Source organism: Symsagittifera roscoffensis, chromosome 9 (genome assembly GCF_963678635.1).
Source record: "Symsagittifera roscoffensis chromosome 9, txSymRosc1.1, whole genome shotgun sequence".
NCBI lineage: Eukaryota > Metazoa > Xenacoelomorpha > Acoela > Convolutidae > Symsagittifera > Symsagittifera roscoffensis.
In genome coordinates, this window is record NC_087070.1 from 2,729,078 (window position 1) to 2,750,148 (window position 21,071).

The following is a 21,071-nucleotide window of genomic DNA, read 5'->3' on the forward strand; positions in this document are numbered from 1 at the left end:
TTGCTATCGTCAGTTCCAACTATTGTCATACAAACATTTGACGAGTTACGATTAAAATTTTGATCGACAACAGCTTTTCGTCTAAAAACTATTGATGGGCCCCCAATCATGTCTTCCCTAACTTTCTTACATAAATCCTTATCTCCTTCAAAGAACGGGTAGAGTTTGTGATTTGTCGATTTGTTTAAGCAGATATTTGCAAGATGTGGGAGCGTGCATCCCAGTTTCAGCATGTCAATTCCCTTATCATGGTAAACCTCTATCATTTTTTGCATAACTTCAAGAGTAAGAACAGCATCTTAGTTGTTGTACCATCGTAAGAAGTCTTCGAAAGTAATCATGCTGTGTTGTTCCCAGATGTTTTTCAAATAAAAGTAATTTTCAAAACCTGTTGGTGGAACTGATTGAATACGTAATTTTTTCAGCGCTCTTTCTTGATCAAGTTCTCCATTAACTAATTTTTGGTAATCGTTGAAATTTTTCTCGAGAGGGTTGTGATTTCTCAGTTTACTGAAAAAGGCTTCATATGGAGGCAATTCCGTACAGTCAAGCTTGTCTGGACTGTCAGACCATTTTTAAGGGAAAAACCTTTGGTTTCACTTGCTTTATAGGTCTTCAGAAACGAATCCAATGCTGTTGCTCCTCCAAGAAACTTCATTATGTTCAGAAACTGAACATCTCCGAATTTGAATGATATGAAATCATTCGCTTTTTTAATGACTGTTGATTCGATTTCTTTTTCAAATATAAGGTATGGAATCAAATAAGATTAGATAAGGTTAAGATCGTATCTGCCGCTATTGAAGCCAAATACCAGTAAAGTATTAACATAGCGCTCTAAATGCTGTTTCAAGTCGATCAGCTGATTTCTTTGAATTCTTAAGAATTGAGTCGACATGTCATCTTCCTCGCCATCCTCAACACATTCATCTTCATAATCGAAGACTTCTAATCTTTTAATTAAAATTCTAGCGCCGCTGAGTTTATCAAAAATCCTTTTGACTCGATCGTTGACAGTTGTTTTTGATTTCTTGAAACTTGGTTCTCATTTGTAATTTGCTTTTTTCAGACAGAAGTTTCAAGCTGGAAACAAAAGTATTAATAAGAGTTCTGGATCTTTTTCATACAAGAAAACTGGATCATCTTGCAGCTTTGAAGATATTGAGACGGGAATAGGGACATGTTTTCCAATCCAAGTAGTTGTTTTGGTTGCTTTCAGTTCTTCTGTGGGAGCACAAATTGATTCGAAGTCAAAGATTGCTACATTACCAAATAGTTTCTAATCTTCAGTGTAGGGAATGTTGAATCCATCCAGTTTCTCGTAGTGTGTACGCGTTTTTGAGATAAATATGTCGCACACTATCTTTACATCGTGATTAGCTGTTTGTTGAAAACGTCTGATCTTTTAAAGAAACAGTCACCGCTAGGACATCGGAAACGCTTGAAGAAAGAATCAATATCATTCGTATGAATAATATGGTTGTTGAATCTCAACAATTTCACGGTTTTTTCAAGCTTTCCAATACTTCGCCTCGCTAATTCTCCAACATACTCTCCCTCTTGAATGTCAAAATTGTAAATATTTATGTTGCGTTCAACTATTTCCTCCACAAGAGGTAGACCATCAATTGACACTCTACGAAAGTTTTTCGGATCTTATCCAGATTTTGATATAAACTCTTTAAACAGTTGAGATGCATGAGCATCGAGGTTACTATGGCCATGCAAATACATTGTTAACGCACTGAAAAGGTAAAGATGATCTTTGTATGGTTGTTTATCTTTGTCCGATAAAAGACTGTTTACATTCGTATGTCGTAGTAAGTTTTAGGCAAGACAGAGTCCGGACATCCTATTGTTTCAGCATGTCAATTCCCTTATCATGGTAAACCTCTATCACTTTTAACATAGCTTCAAGAGTAGGAACAGAATCTTAGTTGTTATACCATTGTTAAAATTTTTGAAAGTGATCATGCTGTATTGTTCCCAGTTGTTTTTCAAATAAAAGAGATTTTCAAAACCAGTTTCGGAGTCATACTCCCATCTTGTGTAGAGTCTGGTCGGCATCTCTTGGCATATTGAGAATGGATATAATTTGCTATCGTCAGTTCCAACTATTGTCATACAAACATTTGACGAGTTACGATTAAAATTTTGATCGACAACAGCTTTTCGTCTAAAAACTATTGATGGGCCCCCAATCATGTCTTCCCTAACTTTCTTACATAAATCCTTATCTCCTTCAAAGAACGGGTAGAGTTTGTGATTTGTCGATTTGTTTAAGCAGATATTTGCAAGATGTGGGAGCGTGCATCCCAATTTCAGCATGTCAATTCCCTTATCATGGTAAACCTCTAACACTTTTTGCATAGCTCTATCACGTCCGTATGTCGTGGTTTAGGCAAGACAGAGTCCGGACATCCCATCATTTCAGCATGTCAATTCCCTTATCATGGTAAGCCTCTATCACTTTTTGCATAGCTTCAAGAGTAGGAACAGCATCTTTGTTGTTATACCATCGTAATAAATCTTGGAAAGTAATCTTGCTGTGTTGTTCTCAGATGTTTTTCAAATAAGAATAATTTTCAAAACCTGTTGGTGGAACTGATTGAGTACGTAACTTTTCCAGTGCTCTTTCTTGATCATGTCTTCCAGTAATTACTTTTTGGTAATCGTTGAAATCTTTCTCGAAAGGGTTGTGATTTCTCAGTTTACTGAAAAAGGCTTCATATGGAGGCAATTCCGTACAGTCAAGCTTGTCTGGACTGTCAAACCATTCGTAAGGGAAAAACATTTGGTTTCACTTGCTTTATAGGTTTTCAGAAGCGAATCCAATGCTGTTGCTCCTCCAAGAAACTTCATTATGTCCAGAAACTGAACATCTCCGAATTTGAATGATATGAAATCATTCGCTTTTTTAATGACTGTTGGGTATATTTGGGTAAATGTGTATTTCTTTTTCACATATAAGGTATGGAATCAAATAAAATTTGATAAGGTTAAGATCGTATCTGCCGCTATTGAAGCCGAACACCGGTAAGGTTTTAACATAGCGCTCTAAATGCTGTTTCAAGTCGATCAGCTGACTTTTTTGAATTCCTAAGAATTGAGTCGACATGTCATCTTCATCGACATCCTCAACACATTCATCTTCATAATCGAAGACTTGTAATCTTTTAGTTAAAGTTCTAGCGCTGAGTTTATCAACAATCTTCTTGACTTGATCGTTGACAGTTGTATTTGATTTCTTGAAAACTTTGAATTCTTCTGTAAATTTGCAAAGTGATTTTAGTTAGTGACTTCAGAGACACTTACTACTTACTTAGAAAGAACTGAGTGAAGAGTATACTAAAGTTTCTAGCCTGCATGACTGCTTTTAATCAACGAAGACTGCAATTGGCTTCGAGTGCTTTAATAGCTTTTTGTGGATCGTTATTTTCCCAGAATAGTAAATTATCATCCGCATATTGAAATATTTTACATATTTTGTCAATTTGTTTGTTGAGGTCGTTTATGTAGAGATTGAACATTAGAGGGCCAAGGACAGTGCCCTGTGGGACACCCCGCTCAATCGGATTCGGTGTTGTTAACAGTTGTTTTCTGGCTTCGGTTGGTGATAAAGGAATTGATCATTTCTATAGCTTCTTCGGAAAAGTTTAACCCTTTTAGTTTCTGCTTAAGATAAGTATGATCAATAGAATCAAATGCTTTAGAGACATCCAGTAAGGAACATGCTACAGTTTTGTTGTTGTCTATTGCTTTTCTGAATGCTTCAGTGCAATAAAAAATAGCTTCGATTGTTGAATTTGATGTTCTGAACCCAAACTGGATATTACTTAGTAATTTTGGGGATATCAGATATTCGTTGCTTTGTTTATATAACAATTTTTCAAAAACTTTTGAGAGAGCACCAGTTACAGAGATAGGCCTATAATTTTCTGGTAGTTCTGGATCTTTTTTTTGCATATTGGTGTGACAATTGCTTTTTGAGCTTGCAAGGATATGTCATGTTTTTCAAAAACTCATTGTATAGAAATGTCAGATGTGTGTATATTTCATTGAAGCCATCTTTTTGGATGGACCTGGTGCCTTTTGACAATTTAAATTATGCATTTTTTTTACATTCAGCCGATGTGATGAATCGGAATGAAAATTTATTATTATTTCGAATTTTGCATGTGGTGGACTTTGCCTGATTTTTGAATTTTTCTCATAAAAGCATCCAAGAGTTGAGAAATTGTAATTTAGCAGGTTTGCCATCTGTAAATTATTGCCGAAGGAGTTTCTAAGTAATGGAATGAGGTTGGAAGATTTTTTTGAGTTTCTTGTATTGTTTATTTTACTCCATTTTTCGTGTTCGCTTTTTTTGGAGTTAAACAGTTGGGATATAAATTTATGATCTTCGTAGTTTACTTTTGGTTTGTCGTTGCGAATGAAAATAGTCTTCTGTGGGGCACATTCTTTAAGGGTGTCAGCAATGTTAGATGTGAAGATGTCGAGCATTATTTCGGGATTATTATTGCTATAGAAACTTCTCCAGTTTATAGCTGATAGTTTTTGTTTGAATTTGGAAATGGAGTAATTGGATTTGTCATATATTTTACGTTTGATTGGTCTGACATTTTTGTTCAGCTTAAGTTCTGTAATGAATGCTGTTGCTTGGTGGTCGGTCCTAATTGGTGGTGTGAATACCATTGAATTATTTGTTAGATCTTTTATGCCTAGGTCGGTGATAAAATAGTCAATTAGTGCTTTTGAGTGAGTAGGTGTTAATTTGTTTGTGACGTCCAAATTATATGGTATTAGGATTGTATCTAAAGACTGTTTGTCGTCTTCGCTGAGATAGTTGAGATTGTAATCTCCTAGTAAAAATAGGTTTGAATTGAATGACTGCATGGTCAATTGATTTGGCTAGATTTTCTAAGAAATCTGTTTTGTTGTGTCTACTAGGATTGTAGTCTAGGTTTAATAGAGTGGTTCTATCCTTTTTGTTGAGTACGGCTTTAAATTCTATCCAGATGCTATCATACTTTTTGTTTTAAGTCATGTCTTACTTTTGGGTTCAACTTTTTCGGAACCAGTAACATGACCCCTCCACCCTTCAATTTTTTACTTGATTCATAAGTTCTATCACATCGGAACAATTTATGTTTGTCATTGTCTATGGCCCATAGTTTATCGTCATTTGTATCATTGAACCATGTCTCGAAAAATCCAAAAATTGTATTATCATTAAAAGTTTTGATAAGTTGTTTGAGATCTGAACGCTTTCTAGCTAAATTTCTACAATTAAGATGTAGTACTTCCAAGTTGTTGTTGTAGTTTTCCAGTTTTTTCTGTATTTGACTGAATTTGATAAAGGGTCCTGGATTTGGGGGGATATCCCCTGATTTAAGGAGAGTTTTAAGAGGGGACCTTTCTTGTTTTTTATAAGTCTTGCTTGTGTTTTTTATATAATAAATGTGATAGAAATAGCTTATAATATTAAGTATAGTGCAATAATGTTTGTTCGACTATTTTGTGGCAACCCATGGAAAAAGTTACTTTCCTTTTCTTTTATTCAGTACCTCATAAGCTACAAATTGATCGCTTTCGCAGCAGCTTATGACAGATATGCTAGTTAAGGCAAAAAGTAACAGCATATCGCTTTGTAGAACAATTATAGTTAAAACTACAAATAACAGTCGTTTATCAAAAAGATAGTCATAAAAAAATCTTAATAACTCCTGTACTTTTTTATTACCTGTTTACGCCACAGCTGCCGTTCTTAATTTCTTTTGGTGCTGTAGATTTTTTTATTTCCATTGTTATTCTGTAGAAAGAATTTAAGTCTTTTAGTAGTGGTAAAAACGGCAGATCAATGTAAAATAAATTCCAGAAACGTTTTTGACATAAAAGTCATCATCAACCAATCTAAAAAACAAAGCACCTGTAAAACCGGAATGGAATTGGATGTGTAGAAATTACCAAAAATGTATAAAAACTAACATTAAAAAGAATATAAAAATAGCATCAGTTAGGACCCGAGTTAGTCATGTGACTAAAAAAAAACGGACTTAAAAAACCTCAAAACTTGACTGTGAGGTACCGCTGCCTGTATTCCTCGCGCGTGTTGAGGGCAGGTCTTCTCCTCGAAATATAAAGCGCTTCTAAGGTCAAAAGTTTATTCGTGTCTAAGCATCTGTCTAAAATTCTCGCCTCAACTGCAGCCTTGTCTGCTCCGCATTCCTTTAGATGACTACCCACCGGCGCAGAGTCCCTAAGGTGTTCAATTTTTCGGGTGATCAGGTATCGGACGGTCTGTCCAACATAGCAGGAATTGCATCCTGGCCAACATATCTCATAAACCACCCTACTCGTCGAATACTTAGGGAAATCTGTTTTCAAAGTGGGAAGACAGGTTCTGAGATTGCGGGTCGTGAATATTGTAGAAATACCACAGTTTTGCAGCCTTTTCGCGAAAATATCAGACACTTTTCTTCGATACTGGAGCCGGATAACTGGTTTCTCGATACTTTCAGGCTTTATTGAATTGGTTGTTGCTTGTGTGGTCGTGTCCTGGTTTTCCTTGATTTTAAGAAGAGAATCTGTCACTATGGTTTCATAAAAAGCCGGAGAAAACTGATTTGCTTCCCAATCATTTTTTGCTTTCCTCAAACCTTTATCAAAGGCCTCCCAAGTGGAAGTGGAGTGATCAATTCTGTGCAAGGTGCCCTGAACAATGTTTCTCATGTATTTTGTTGGCGCACAGGCGTGAAACCCAAGGGTGAGTCCAGTGTCTGTAGGTTTGCTGTACCATTCTGTGCTGATAGTACGGCCGGACTGTCTAATAATCATATCGAGAAAAGGAAGCGTCCCATTGAGCTGTAATTCTATTGTGAACTCCAGGTTTGGATGTAGCGTATTCACATATGATAACAGGCGATCAATCTCAGCAACCTTGACCGAGCGCAGGATGTCATCTAAGTACCTACCAAAAATTTTTGCTTTAGGTCTAGACGATACTGCACCGCAACCACAATTCCAATAATTATCATCCATACCTTTGAGCTGGCGGATGGTCAAATTGGTGCATTTAAGATGAAACCATCGGTCACAGTCATCACAGCAAATAGAAAAACCTTCATCCAGGACCTCCAACATGCACGTGCCACAGAGATAGCTGTCTTGTGAAGTGAACCATGGCTGTTGAAGTTATCTGGTGGTTGTCTGCTGATTCTCTCTTCGAAACTTTTCATCCAGATATTGGCAAGAATGGCTGCTAAAGAAGAACCCATCGCTACCCCCATCAGTTTGGATATACCATCTGCCATCACACATAAAATAAACGTCTGTAACCGCCATTCTCATGAGATCTTCGAAAGTTTCTTTATCAACAGGAGGAAGTTCCTCCGAATTATAGAGAATATCTACTGCTAACCCGATCGACTCTAGGACAGGGACGTTGGTATATAGGCTCTTGACGTCGGGAGAAACAATAACTTCGTCTTCTTCTAAACTCACCTCCATCAAGTCACGTTTGATATTGATAGTAGACGTCTCTATTCTGGCTTCTTCAATTTTATTAAACCATTTACTCAACTGGTTTGTAAGATTCTCATAACAGCTACCCGGGAGAGACAGAACTGGACGGAGAGGTGTTTTCTGTTTATGTACTTTCGCCAGGCCATGCAGTCTGGCCGGCTGAGCACCCGTAGATCTGCATTTACTGTATAAATCGGATGAGATCTTCCCCGCACGAACAAGTGACATGAGGTTTCTATTGAACGTCGACTCAATCGCAATTAAAACATCCTTCTTTCTAGAATCATCGAAAGGCTTGAACTGTTCTCCATTCAGAACTTCTAAGAGTCGTTCGCTATAATCTCCGGCAGACATCAAACAGTAGCCAGCACCCTTATCAAAAGGGGGACAGCCTTCAAGTTGTTCTTTTTGAGATAAGAGGTAATCATTTTTACTGCGCGGTCAGGCCTCTGTCTCTTCATCTGCTTGAGATAACCAACAGTCAACGCGTTTACTTCGTTCATAGCATCAATATTTGAGTCATCATTTTTCATTTGAGCCAGTACTTTGTCGATATCTGCCAAAAAATGCATCTCATTGAATTGGTCCAGAACAGGGTGCGTGCTTGGGACCCAATGAAAGCAGATCAATAACATACTTCGGTGGCTCCAAATCACCAATAATTTTGGCAGTATTTCCCACAGATCTCAAGGGTTTTTCCTGTTCGGCAGCCAGTGCCACAAGTTTTTTGTTGTGTCTATCATGAATAGTAAGGCGTTCCGCTCTGGTGTCCCTGCGCGAATGCCAAGCAACAGAGAGAAGTAAATAATCTGTGCATTTTTCTTTCAGAAGTTGTCGGGCGTTGCGTAACTGGTCCGATCTCATGATCATTGTCCGGTGTGCTTCCGACACCTCTCGTCGTAGTAGTCTTCTTTGAAAGTTATGGACCATTGTTGCCTCTAAGCAACCATTTTCAGGAATACGAAACTTGAGGAAGCGGGGAATTAAGTCATTGCTCAGACACTTTTTCAAAAATAAAATTCGTTGTTGACAATTTGTCGCTTTTAACAAAGCCGCTGTGTAATCCAAATAAATCTTCCAAATCCCGTCTTGCTGTAATATCTTCTTCAAAAGTTTAAAAAGGATAACATACATTGATATGTAGACAGTGGTAAAAACGGCAGATCAATGTAAAATAAATTCCAGAAACGTTTTCGACATAAAAGTCATCATCAGCCAATCTAAAAAACAAAGCACCTGTAAAACCGGAATGGAAATGGATGTGTAGAAATTACAAAAAATTTATAAAAACTAACATTAAAAAGAATATAAAAATAGCATCAGTTAAGACCCGAGTTAATTATGTGACTTTTAGTCACATGACTAACTCGGGTCTTAACTGATGCTATTTTTATATTCTTTTTAATGTTAGTTTTTATACATTTTTTATAATTTCTAAACATCCATTCCGGTTTTACAGGTGCTTTGTCTTTTAGTTGTAGTAGTAATTAAAGTGTTTCTTGAACAGGGAAAACTTAAGTGGATTGTTTTTTAGATCAATGAACCTGGACGATTTATTAATCCATGCCGGTTCTAAAGTCCATATCAAAGCTCCCGCTAAACTAAAGGAAACATTGCAAGATTACTGTTTTGATGGTGCTGACTTTCTTCAGGTTAGTTCCGTGGTTAGTCAGTAAGTTGAAATTATTTGGGCGACAAACAAACTGCATATCTAGTGCTGCTCCAATTTAACTCTAACGGAATAGTAAGGTGATGACTAGGCGTATGGATTGGCATGTGTGCCTATTAGCATACAATAATTACTTAAGCTTTGTGTGCTTTCTGACGTAAAACAAATTTGCCTAAGTTTTCAAGTAACTTCGAAAACCGCTTGATTTGTCGGGAAATGAAATTTCGCTTCATTAAAAATACGGCTTAGTGCGCGCTGTTCAAATGTGCAAGTTTAAGCAAACTTCATGTGAAATAGCGAATCTGCAAGTTAAATTTTTTTCAAGTTACATTTTTTTCATGGGCATGCTAATGGATGCGAATGCTAATCGGCGCCCCCTTTACTTTATATGCCCTGTCCAGGTGACCTTTAAGTAAGGATTAATGAAGCCATCTCCTGAAGGGAGAAATCTTCTGACGGATAATCGCATAAGCAAAACGAAGTTTGGATTTCGAGCTGCAGATTTATCTATTGATGCAATATTTGCTTCAGGTATTTGATTCCATCAACCACAAATACTAAAGAGTAGACTTCAAAACGTTGTACTCTCAAATAGTTCAATTGAAATGGATGAAAATTTTTTCATAAGAGCAACAAAAGTTCCGCGGAGTTTTCCCTAGACCATTTAATTTTAAACGTACTACCCGTGCAACCGGGTACTAGACTTTTTCCCGGAAACCTTTGCCACAGAATGACCTAAATTGAGGGGTCATCTCGAAATATGTGCTTGCTTCAACTAACAGACAATTTTTGAGCAATGTCTTCACTTTAAATGCCCGTTGTTTTCAAAAATAGTTTTCATATGTTTGTTGTAATTTTACTTACTCGGTTTCGGGTTATTGAGATTAATGAACGTAGTGAAGACTTTGGAGGTGGTGCGAGGAAAACTGCATGTCAATGAACCTGACGAAAAGCAAAGTCCTCTGTATCAAAGGATCAGCTACGATTGCACTCCCCAATTACAGCTTCGAAACCACTGAAGTAATGAAAGATCTGGGCATCCTGATAACCGACATGCTCTCTTGGACGCAACACGCAAAAAGGAGGGCTGAAAAAGCCTTAAACGCTCTCGTCGTACTCAAAAGGAATCTCTCAAAGGCTAATTTCGCGACCAGAAAAAACGCATATATCTGACACGTTGTGCCAATTATAGACTATGTTCAGCTATCTGGAAACCATCAAAAGGTGACTTGGGAATCATAGAAATTGTGCAGCGGAATGCGATCTCGTGGATTTTCATGACAAGCAATAGCTATATCTCCTATAAAGACAAACTCGTAAAACTTAACATGGAAACCGAAGAGCTCAAATGACACGAAATTTCGTCTGCAAACAAATGCCTCTGAAGAAGGGAGAGTCGGATTTCTGGGTTCGGGCATGTCGTCTTGCTAATTTGTACAACGAATACTTCAAATGTAATATATTGGTTGACCCAGAATGCAAAACCAGACTTCTATGAATGTACACGAAGTTTTTCAAAACTCGCTACAACGAATCAGATACATGCACTTGGCGCATTTTATGCGAATGCAACAACTGTAGAGACCTGAAGAAACGTACACTTATAACTGTAAACTATACTTCATCACTGTAATGACTGGATTTTATGCGAACCCTTGGGTTATATTCCTAAATCCTTTGTTATTGTTATTACTATAGGTCTTGCTGAGTTTTTTGTTTGCACTTCGGTATATATATGCTCTTTTTGAGTTGAATTGAAATGCATCTGCTGAAAGTGACGTAAGTATCACTCTGCAAGTACGCACGTGAAAATGGCGCGAAAAAACGTGAACGATTTCTAGTTTCGAAAGTGGATTTTTTTTCACCTCATTGGGTTTCTGATGAAAGTTTATCGGCTGTTTCCTTTTTTTAAGCCTTCATCCATTGCTAATTTAATATTTTACTGTCTTGAGTGGCAGGTCTGCCTAGATTGTTTTTTTTATCGAGAGATGCAAACATTTTCAGCATTTCATTTTTTTCACTTTGTTTTTGGTTTGCACTTCATCTCTTCCAAATATAAGAAACTGAAGTTGCCTTATTATTGAACCTTGGCAACTCTCAGACTTCCCACTTGGCCTAGAGGTAACCAGGATGTCTTTACACTAAAGTTGCACTGTCGGAGTTTTGTTTTATGGTTTGTCGGCTTAGTTGCTACATCGGGGTATACTTTTGCGCTGTCAGCAATTTAGTAGATGCAATTGTTTTTGATTTACTCATGTAATTTTTATATTATTATTTCTGATTTTGTATGTTTCCCTTGAATTTTTTTCGGTTTGTTTTATGGTCATGGCTGCCTGATTTTATGTCGCTTCTAAGGCATAATTTGTTTGTGTTACAACTTTTAACTACTTTATTGCTCAATATTTTTTATGGCAACAATTTCTTATGCCCATTTTTGTTTTCGGCTGAATTGGCGTGTACCCACTTGTTGTGGCTGTGTTTTTGACTGTTTTTCTGAAGTGGTTTAAAAATGTCTTAAAACTTTTTTTACCCTTGCGATAGCAAGGGTATTGCAATCGGGTACTAGACTTTTTCCCGTAAACAACTTTGTCAACAGACTCATTAAACTCCTGGCGGTACCTTCCTTGGTTATAGTCTGGTGGTAACGCATACGCCTAGGACAGCAAAGGTCCTGGGTTCGCATCTGACCAGAATTAGTTTTTCTTCAAGCGGCAAATGCTCCGGTTAAAAAAAACGGCCTATTATTTGTCTGCTTATGTTTTGTCGGCTTAGTTGTCTTATCTAACAATCGTTGATTCAAGCTGTAAACAATTCTCATGCAGTTATTTTCTGCTTTTTAGAAATCCGGCCGAATCGAAGTTTGCTCTTCACATTGGTTGTAATTTTACAAGCTCTATTTGTTAAAATTTCTCTTCTTTCTTTTTTTTTTGGGCTCAATAAACTGCTCAGGTTTTTTCGGCTTTGTTGCCGCTTGGTAATTATAAATTCGCCCAAGGGACTCGTATTCTAGTTAAAATGCGTCCGCTCTATAAATTTAGGCATAATAGTTGGTATGATTTTTGCTTAAGAATGTTGTTTTCTTGGTCGCCTGGTAAAAGTGAAAAATGTGTTTGATCACTTGCTGATGAGTGAGCTTTGAGAGGGCACCCTTGAAGGATATGATTTGCTGATAACTGAGCCTTGGGGGATACCGGTGCAGGATTTCACAGATCCTTGAAGATTGACCCTTGAGGGGACTCCTGTATGATGTCATTTGATGTCAATGACTTCGAATTTTGGTGGCCAAATATGACACACCAGTCATTCATTATGTTTTATTAAGAATAATGAACGTAGTGAAGACTCATATATAGGTCTCTAATAGTAGACTCTTATAAAGAATGTTTTTTCAGGAAAAAGTCGTTAAAGGCTCTAATAACTATAAATGTGCGTTCATACAATATTGATGTATTATTGAATCCACCTAGGCATTTATGCCCTTTTTGAGTTCAATTGAAGTTCATCTGCTGAAAGTGACGTAAATAGCATTCTTCAAATACGAACATGGAAATGGCGCAAAAAAAACGTGAACGATTTCTCGTTTCGAAAGTGGAATATAATTTTTAGATTTCTAGCGGATAAGAAAATTTACCTGTTGATCCAGTTTTCTCAAGTTGGTGAATGTTATCAAAAAAGTGCCAATCGTAAATCGTTATAGAAATTCAAAGAGCTAAAACGGCATCTATTTTTTCTTTGAAATTCGAAAGTTGAGATTTTTTCAACCAAGTCAGTGTTTTTTTCTATGTTTACTTGCGTTCATTACTCTTTTCCAATCTTCAATTGGCTATGTTTATCCGACTGGTTGGTCTTGGTTGAGAGTTTTATTTTCTTGGTCGCTTTGTAAGTTTCGAAATTCAATCTATGGGGTGTTATGCTTAAAAATTGACGGCTCTTTTCCTACTCCCTCCTCTCCCCCCCCCCCCCAACTTATTAGTGTAACGAGTGGTTTTACGAGGTTGAGTAAGAAGACCAAATATGTTTGTCATGGCCTTATTGGTCTGTATGTAAATTTTCATAACAATCGGACAATGTGGTCAATAAATTTACTTGTGAAAAATTGCAGGTGGGGGGAAAAGAAAAAGAGCCAAATTGACGAGGTCAGGAGATCGTTGATGAAAAGCTTCGAAGTTTTTATTTAGGTAGTGTATTTTTGGAAATGAAAAAAAATTATGTGACCAATGGAAAGCAAACTGTCCGCTCTCCGTGTCGGCAAATTAACCTCAAGCTACGATTGTATCAGTGGTGTACTTAAGGAGTTAATTGTTTGACCTCACATCACAGCAAAGGTGACTTTACTTGATCGGTGCACCTGCACTCTATAAGTGCATTTTTGACTCTACTTCGATATCTTTTAGGCTTGGTTAATGAACTCTTCTAAGAGAAGTGGGCAAATTGCACTCTCCTACGACAAAAACTAAATCTTTGCTTCCTGTTAATTTTTTATTCTAGTATATATGGAAGTCTAGTATTCGTAAGAGCGCGGTGGCCGAGTTCGCTACTGTATAGTTTAAAGTCTGCTAATGAGCAATCAGAGTCAGATATATCCACAGGGGTCGCAAGGTATTTTCTAAGGCTTATTTTCTTTTTGGGCTTGCTTTCGCTTTTTTGTTGAGTTTTGGTCGTATTTGTTGCGCGTGGTCGTATTTGTTGCTCGTGTTTGCATGGGCGGACTTATGGATGGGGGCCTACGGTAGAATTTTGCCAAAATACGGTTGAAAAAATGGAATACCGTTTAAATTTTTTCTTCGGAATTTGAAAAATATAAAGTCGGCATCTTACTTGTCCACTTTTCTCACTTTCTGTTGTTTTTATTTCGGTTTTCCTGAGCAAATTTACAATTTTTGATCGTCTGTTGGGAATGTTGAGAGATGCTCAGAGACAGGTCGTTCAAACATAATTGCAAATAACTATTTTCATAGTTTTATCGACCGATCAATTGCGATTAGTTGATGCTTTAAAGGTCTTGTGTTAAAGGAAGACCAGCAATTAATGTGATGAGATTTAGTTAAGCGGAGCATTACTGGGCAGAGGTTTACTCGGATCTGTTAGGCCAGCTGTTCTGAATTGACCATGGTCTTTTTTCGCCGCTTCCTATGGTCTGTTTTAATAGAGGTAAATTGCAGGGCCTTGTGGGTTCCATATGTGAATTTCATCTCTTCGTTAAAGTTTTGTAAACTGAGAAAACGCACGCCTGATAAAAACGCCAATACTATCGAAAAACAAAACAGAAAACTGATACTTTGTTTAGATTCTGACAGACTTTGACCGAACATTAACAAAGCATTCTTCCAATGGGATCGTCACACCTTCAACACACGGTAATACTCAAATGTACTCAAATTATTCGACTTGCTCCAAAGTTTCTACTTAAATTGTTTTTATATGATGCCTGTTTTTCAGCCGTGTTGGAAAATAGTGGACTTTTCTCAGACGAGTATAGAGACAAAGCGACAGTACTTCGTGACAAATATTACCCCTTAGAGATGGACCCAACTATAGACAGAGAGAAAAAAGAAAAACTTATGGTTGAGTGGTACGTTTCTGGTTTGTATTACTTCTTAAGAGTCTAATGACAGGTCGTGATGATGATTTTTTTGAAACTCTTTTACTCAAAGTTGTAAAAAGCAGAAGAAGCACCTAAATCTGAAACTTATCTAAAGTAGAAAGTGAAACGTACGCGAATACTACTACAATTACTACATAACCCAAGTTTATGGACACTGGTTATTTCAATAAAAATGAAATGCACTTAGGTAGATTTGCTCTTTTTCGAGTTAATTAAGTATCATCTGAAATTTAGGTTGATTGTGCTCTCCAGTTACGAAAGCAGAAATGGCGCAAGAAAAACGTGAACAACTTCTAGTTTCGAAAATGGGTTTTAATTTTCAGACTTCCCTGCGGAATAAAACTTTTACATATTTATCCATGTTTTATAAATAGGGTCAGTTTTATTTTAAAAGTGTCAATCAGAACTTGGTCTAGAATCTCATAGAGCTTTAAGGCAATCTATTTTCTTCATCGAAAGTTGAGATTTCTCAAAAAGCAAGACAGTATTTTTTGTTTATGTTCGTTTATTTACTCTTATCCAACTGTCTGTTGGATATGTTTGAAAAGATGAGAATAAAATTGTTGGCGTTCATTGACTTAATGAGTTTTTGAGTTTTATTCCAATATATTCACGGCAAATTTTGCTGTTAAGTGCATGTGGCTCGTGAAAATGTAAATGACTTCTAGTTTTTCGGCTTCATTCTTGACCAAATTTAAATTCAATGTTTCTTTTTTTTAGGTGGTCTGAAGGTCACAGGCTGCTTCTGCTTGAGAAAATCAAAAAGACTGAAGTTCAGTGTGCAGTGCGAGAGAGCAGAATGGAGTTCAGGAAGGGATTCGAGAGGTTTAGAAGAGTGCTATGTGCTCATGAAGTCCCCACATTAGTCTTTTCAGCTGGCATAGGAACTATAGTTAAAGAAGTGTTCCTTCAGAAAAGTTCACACCGGTTGGAGAGTTTGCAAATTGTGTCTAACTTCCTACATTTCAACGAACAGGTACATTCGAGTTTTTGTTGATGACTTGGGGAAGAAGAATATAAATATAAACTATGAAAATTATGGTTTCTCTGGGCTTTGAAAACATTCTTTAAACAAAAACAAAGTTTTGTTCTGATACTTTTTTACGTAATCCATTTTTTAAAAGCTCACGCCCCTTTGCGTCGTGAAAATCTTAGATCTGCGACTGCTCAGTCATTTTATATTTCGGGTTATCACTCAATTCCGAGAAGAAAACGCTGTTTTTAGTGTGAACAAATCACTATTTTTTTTACTTGCTCTAGTTTTTTGTCGCTGTAAACTGAATAATATTGTTCGGCCTTTTCTCAAAATGTTGTCATCGTCTCTAGAACTCAAGAATGTATCCCACCAAAGTTTTATTCCATTAATTGTATAACCAAATTTTGAATGCAAAAAATGCAGTCTTCGTTCAATTAATTAATCTTCGTGACAATTGTAATGTTAAAGAAAATTTTTGGCTTAATATGGTACGATTTTAACCAGAATCGTTTCGAAATTGCGGGGCTCCCTGATATTTATTAACACACCCCCTCCCTAACAATGAAAAAGCCTTCTTGGTCCAAAAAATATACTGAACCTCCCCCACCCCCGACCCTTATTATTATTTTTGACCCCCTCTCCTCATGCGAATTAAGTACCTCCTGATTAGTTCAAAAACTAGGAAGGTTAATTGTTTTTTGAGATACATGATTGTTCAGCTCTTTTCTCTTTTGCAGTCACCTCATCATTGATTTTTCTGTAATTCAATTTATACAAGCCTATTTAAAATGGCTTTTGATATTCGTGGAAGCAAAAAAAGTGTGAAAAAAAGAACAATTTTCAACCATGCAAATTGCCGTATGAACAATTGTCCAGTGTTTCCATTAACTTCTTCTTTTAGACAACTTTGTTTTAATTTTACGAGAGTATCGGAAACTGCAAAAGGGCCGATTGTTCTAGTACTTCGGATGATATTTTGAATTGATGGTTGAACTGTTTAGGGAATCACAGTAGGATTCGAGGGACCTCTTATCCACACCTTCAACAAAGGCAGATTCAGCCATCTTAACAAAGAGTACTTTGCACGCACTGCGAAGAGAAAAAACGTGATTCTGCTAGGCGACACATTAGGCGACGTGGAAATGGGGAATAATTTAGATGAGAGCAAGTTCAATGTTCTCAAGATAGGATTCCTCAACGACAAAGTTAGTACGAGTACACACTACTCATGTCTAGTTTGCCCTGAGAATCTGTCTTTCTCATTATTTGCGCTGATCGAAAGTTGTCGAAAATTGAAAGATTACAGAATTAGTGATATGGACTTAACTTGCCTAAATTTTATCAGATAAAACAAGCATTTCGAAGTGCTTGTTAAGTGAAATTTTCGGCCTGAAGTGCAGTCAGCCTGTTGACCCTTTAATTGCACAAGAAAAACAAAGTAATGTTTTTGAGGTTTTCATGCTTTATGTTCGAACAGCTGTTAAGCTGTTTGAAAAATATCACATCTATTCTAAATCTTCAGATGCTATAAACAAACAAAGCCTCCAATTGATTTGAAACTTGAATCTGATTTCAGGTTGAGCAAAACCGAGCCTTCTACCTCAAAGTGTATGACATAGTAATCGAAGACCCCGAAAACATGGAATACGTGTTCGAGCTTATCTGTGCCATTTTGAACGTAGGCGAAGACGAGAAATCACGACTGAATGAGTCATTCTCCATTCCCTCCGAGTCGAGTCCGAAGACGGTGGTAGATTTGTCCTCTCGGGCCTTGACTTGTCCTTCGGCGGTAGATGCGGAGGAACACGGGAATATAGTCGGCAATGTAACAGTTTCCCCGGCAGGTTCATTGGTGCTAAGTTCCGCCCAGTAGTCATTACTTAACAACTTGTTTACTCCTCCGTCTCTTCCGTGAGCGAAAAAACCAGCCGAATTATAAAAGAAAACAAAATGCGCAGATTATATAAACCAGCCAAAATTTACGTCATTTGAATTAAATTCTGCCAAATTTTTGCAACTTACATAATTCAGGATCAATGAACGAAGTGAAGACACTTTGGTAGTGTGTTTTTTTTTGTGAAAGTCTTAGTGTTTGTTCACGCTCATTTGTTTTCGCCGCCAGACTCTTGATTTTTCATTTGCTTAATGGAAGGCAAGTTATGCTCTCCAGTTACGAAAGTGCAAAGGGTGCAAAAAAAACGTAAATGACTTGAGTTTCGAATGTTGCTTTTAATTTTAACCGGAACAAAAATAAGCTCTCAATTAAGTCTTCTCAAATTCGGTTAGTTTATCAAATAAGAGCCGAATATAAACAATTTTTTGAAACTGGAAACAGCTTCAATGTCATTTATTTTCTTTGAAAATATTTCTCAATTAGTCAATCTCTTCTGGTTTTGTTGAGTTGATTGGCATTTTTCCAATTGTCTGTTGACAATATTTGTTAGTTTTTTTTTTGCTTAGTTTATATAATTGCTATTGTTGGCTTATATTTCGGCTGGTTCATATCTTAACCCTCCTACAGATTTCAAAATTGCTGTAAATATTCCGTTACTTTCTTCGATTCTCTCAAGAAAAACATACCAATTTTTATCAAAGTTAATCTAAATAAAAAATTATAGAATGAAGGTGGGAGGGGAAGTGGAAAAAAGTAAGAAAAAAGATGCCAATAGTAAAGATAACTAGAGGCAGTTAATGGAAACCTTATCCGATAAAATTCCCTTAGTTCTTTAATTGATCGCCATATTGAAACTCAAATCGACCTATGCTAAATGTTTTCTCGGTATAGCCAAGAAAATTTTGGCGAATTAAACATTGTCAAATATAGTTTGTTGCTATCATAACAAGAAAATAGTCTTTGATTTGTTTTGCCCAGTGTTTTTTTTGCTGTTGGGGTTTTACCCTAATTTCATTGTTAACCTAACTATATGAGAATATTTTTCAAGACTTTTTCCCGAATATATTTCAACCACTTGGATTGCTTTTCTACTTGAAATTCGATTTTACTATTTAGGGGTATTTAAGAGGAGTAGTTGAAAAAACCTGAAAACTATATGGAGGTTTGTTAACCCATTGGCAATTGACAGTTTGGCGATCAAAACCAGCGTACTTAGTGCTGCTAACTTAATTCTATTTGCAGTATTATCCACTCGCTTTGATAGTCTCAGGCCTTCACTTTATTTTTAAGAAACGTGTGTATGTATCAGCAACTTGGAAGTTGTCATTTTTCTTAGGTGTTCGGTTTTAATGTAGTTAGACCTAGAAGCAATATTTGTGGTAAATTGTGTTGTTGAATAGCAATCATTGATGTCGGTTCAAAAAATATTTTAGCAATATAATAATTTCACAGTTACAAATATACTGGTCTCAAAGAGAATTGAGTTTTGCACCCTCAAACTTTTCTTGAGATCTCGTGAGAATCACCACTCAGCAAGTTATTTAGAAAATAGAAATAGAGAAGGGCTAGCCAGTTGCAGACCACATTCACTACACTCCTGTAATTGTAGTGCGATAGTATCATGCAGCTTTTTAAAACCTAAATCGCTAATAAAAGTGCGACTTTTGTGGCCTTTTTGCTAATGTGAAACTGCTGCTTTTGGGGGCGTTTTTAAGACAGGAGACAGAATTGGCAGTATTATACCATGTGCTTTGCCATTTGATTAGTAATAATTAAACACAGTTGATGCAACTAATTAACCGAGAAAAGTTATTTGTTTCATAACAGTATAATAATTAAATTCCCGTTTCAGAAATTTGCTCGCTCGATATATTGCTTGCTTATATATTGCTCGCTCATATATTGCTCGCTCATATATTGCTCGCTCATATATTGCTCGCTTGATATAGTGCATCCGAATCTTTGCCGCTTTCTCGTTCGCGTTTGCGAAGTTGCAGCTGCGCCTCTGTGTACAAAATTACAAACCATTTTTCTTCTAACTAAGTGCTGTTTCTTGTGCAACGAACAACAAACAAAAAATGGAAAAAAGTTCTGTAGCATTTTTGCTACTAAAATTTTCATTTTTTGAGAAAAATTTTATTGCCAAGGAAGCACTAAGTGAAGCTTTCAAAAGTTTTTGCTTACTAGAATCAATTTTTCTCAGCCTAAAAGACAGGGTTGCCATCAGGCTGGCCACTTGGTCTATATCTATAGACTGGTCTATAAAGTCATTATTTGATCTATAATTTTTTGGAAGTCTATATTTTCTAGAGAACATGTAAAAGTCACTATTTACAACAAAGTTTTCTGTTTTTTAATATTTTTTAAAGGGTCCCCTCTTTGCACTGTTTTGAGATATCCGTTTTTGGTGACGGACCCTAAAATTTTTCTAAAGGCGCCATTGGCGCCAATATATACTAATATTGAGGGGGGAGCGCGCGCCGAAAAAACGCAATTTTTTATTCAAAATTATGCCTGCGGCGCAGAAATTTTGACCAAAACGGACTTTTTAGTGCTTTGGCAGAGCTTGAAAAATTAATTTGTTCGACCTAAAAAAAAGTCGACAAAAAATTTCGAAAATTGTCATAGTCACTTGAGGTCTATATATTTTTGAGAAAATAGTGGTCAGCCAGATTGCCATAACAGAAAAAAAAAATTGTTCCGAGCATAAAAAAATGAATTCAAAAAACGATTAAAATAATGAAAGGTTAACAACTGCAAACAAAAACAAGGATAGACGGCTGTTTTGCAAGTAGCACAGAATGTTGCGACCTGATTCATGAAAAAAACTAGTTTTTTTTCAAATTAGTATCGTTCTGTTGTGTGGTATGATATGAGAGCAAAGGCGTATAACGTTAGTATGTTAGGCATAATGACGATTGAAAAAAAAAAATAAAAAATTGAAAAATTTAATTTTTTGCGCAACTTATTATTTTATAAGCAACATTTTACTGCCGAGGAAGCGGTAAACGAAACTTCAATCCAATTTTTTTTCTAATATCAAATTTTCGTATCTGAAAAGTCGAAGTAAAATTTAATTTTTCATATCACGAACTTAACTCGATCGCTTTACTCACTCTCAAAATATATCACTCGGCCCACTCTGATGATTAGTTGTGGTACCTAATTTTGAGTGGAAAATAAAAAGAAAGAAAAAACTTATGCACACTCAAATACAAAGTTCGCACCGTTTTTACATGGTCGGAATGATAATTGACGAAAAAGTCACAAAACTGAGTGTAGCTGGACAAAAAATGGGTTTTTTACTCTGGTACTGTAGTTGTTTAAAGCTACACTATGAATTGTTTCAAGCTACAGTTGTTTCAAGCTGCATATTTTTTTCGAACCGATTTACTTCATTATT

The 21,071-nt window shown here is 36.4% G+C and overlaps 1 protein-coding gene across 1 annotated transcript in view; it reads left to right on the top strand.

The window, feature by feature from the left end:
* Positions 1–18,036, top strand: part of LOC134854274 (cytosolic 5'-nucleotidase 3-like) — a 317,873-nt gene extending 299,837 nt beyond the window's left edge. Inside the window, exons 2-7 of the mRNA XM_063870470.1 lie at positions 9,056–9,176; positions 14,481–14,550; positions 14,633–14,765; positions 15,519–15,774; positions 16,776–16,979; positions 17,351–18,036. Of these exons, the coding sequence (XP_063726540.1) occupies positions 9,063–9,176; positions 14,481–14,550; positions 14,633–14,765; positions 15,519–15,774; positions 16,776–16,979; positions 17,351–17,647 (1,074 nt within the window). The 5' untranslated portion in view covers positions 9,056–9,062 and the 3' untranslated portion in view covers positions 17,648–18,036. The remainder of the gene's footprint in view (positions 1–9,055; positions 9,177–14,480; positions 14,551–14,632; positions 14,766–15,518; positions 15,775–16,775; positions 16,980–17,350) is intronic.
* The last annotated feature ends 3,035 nt before the right edge of the window (positions 18,037–21,071 follow it).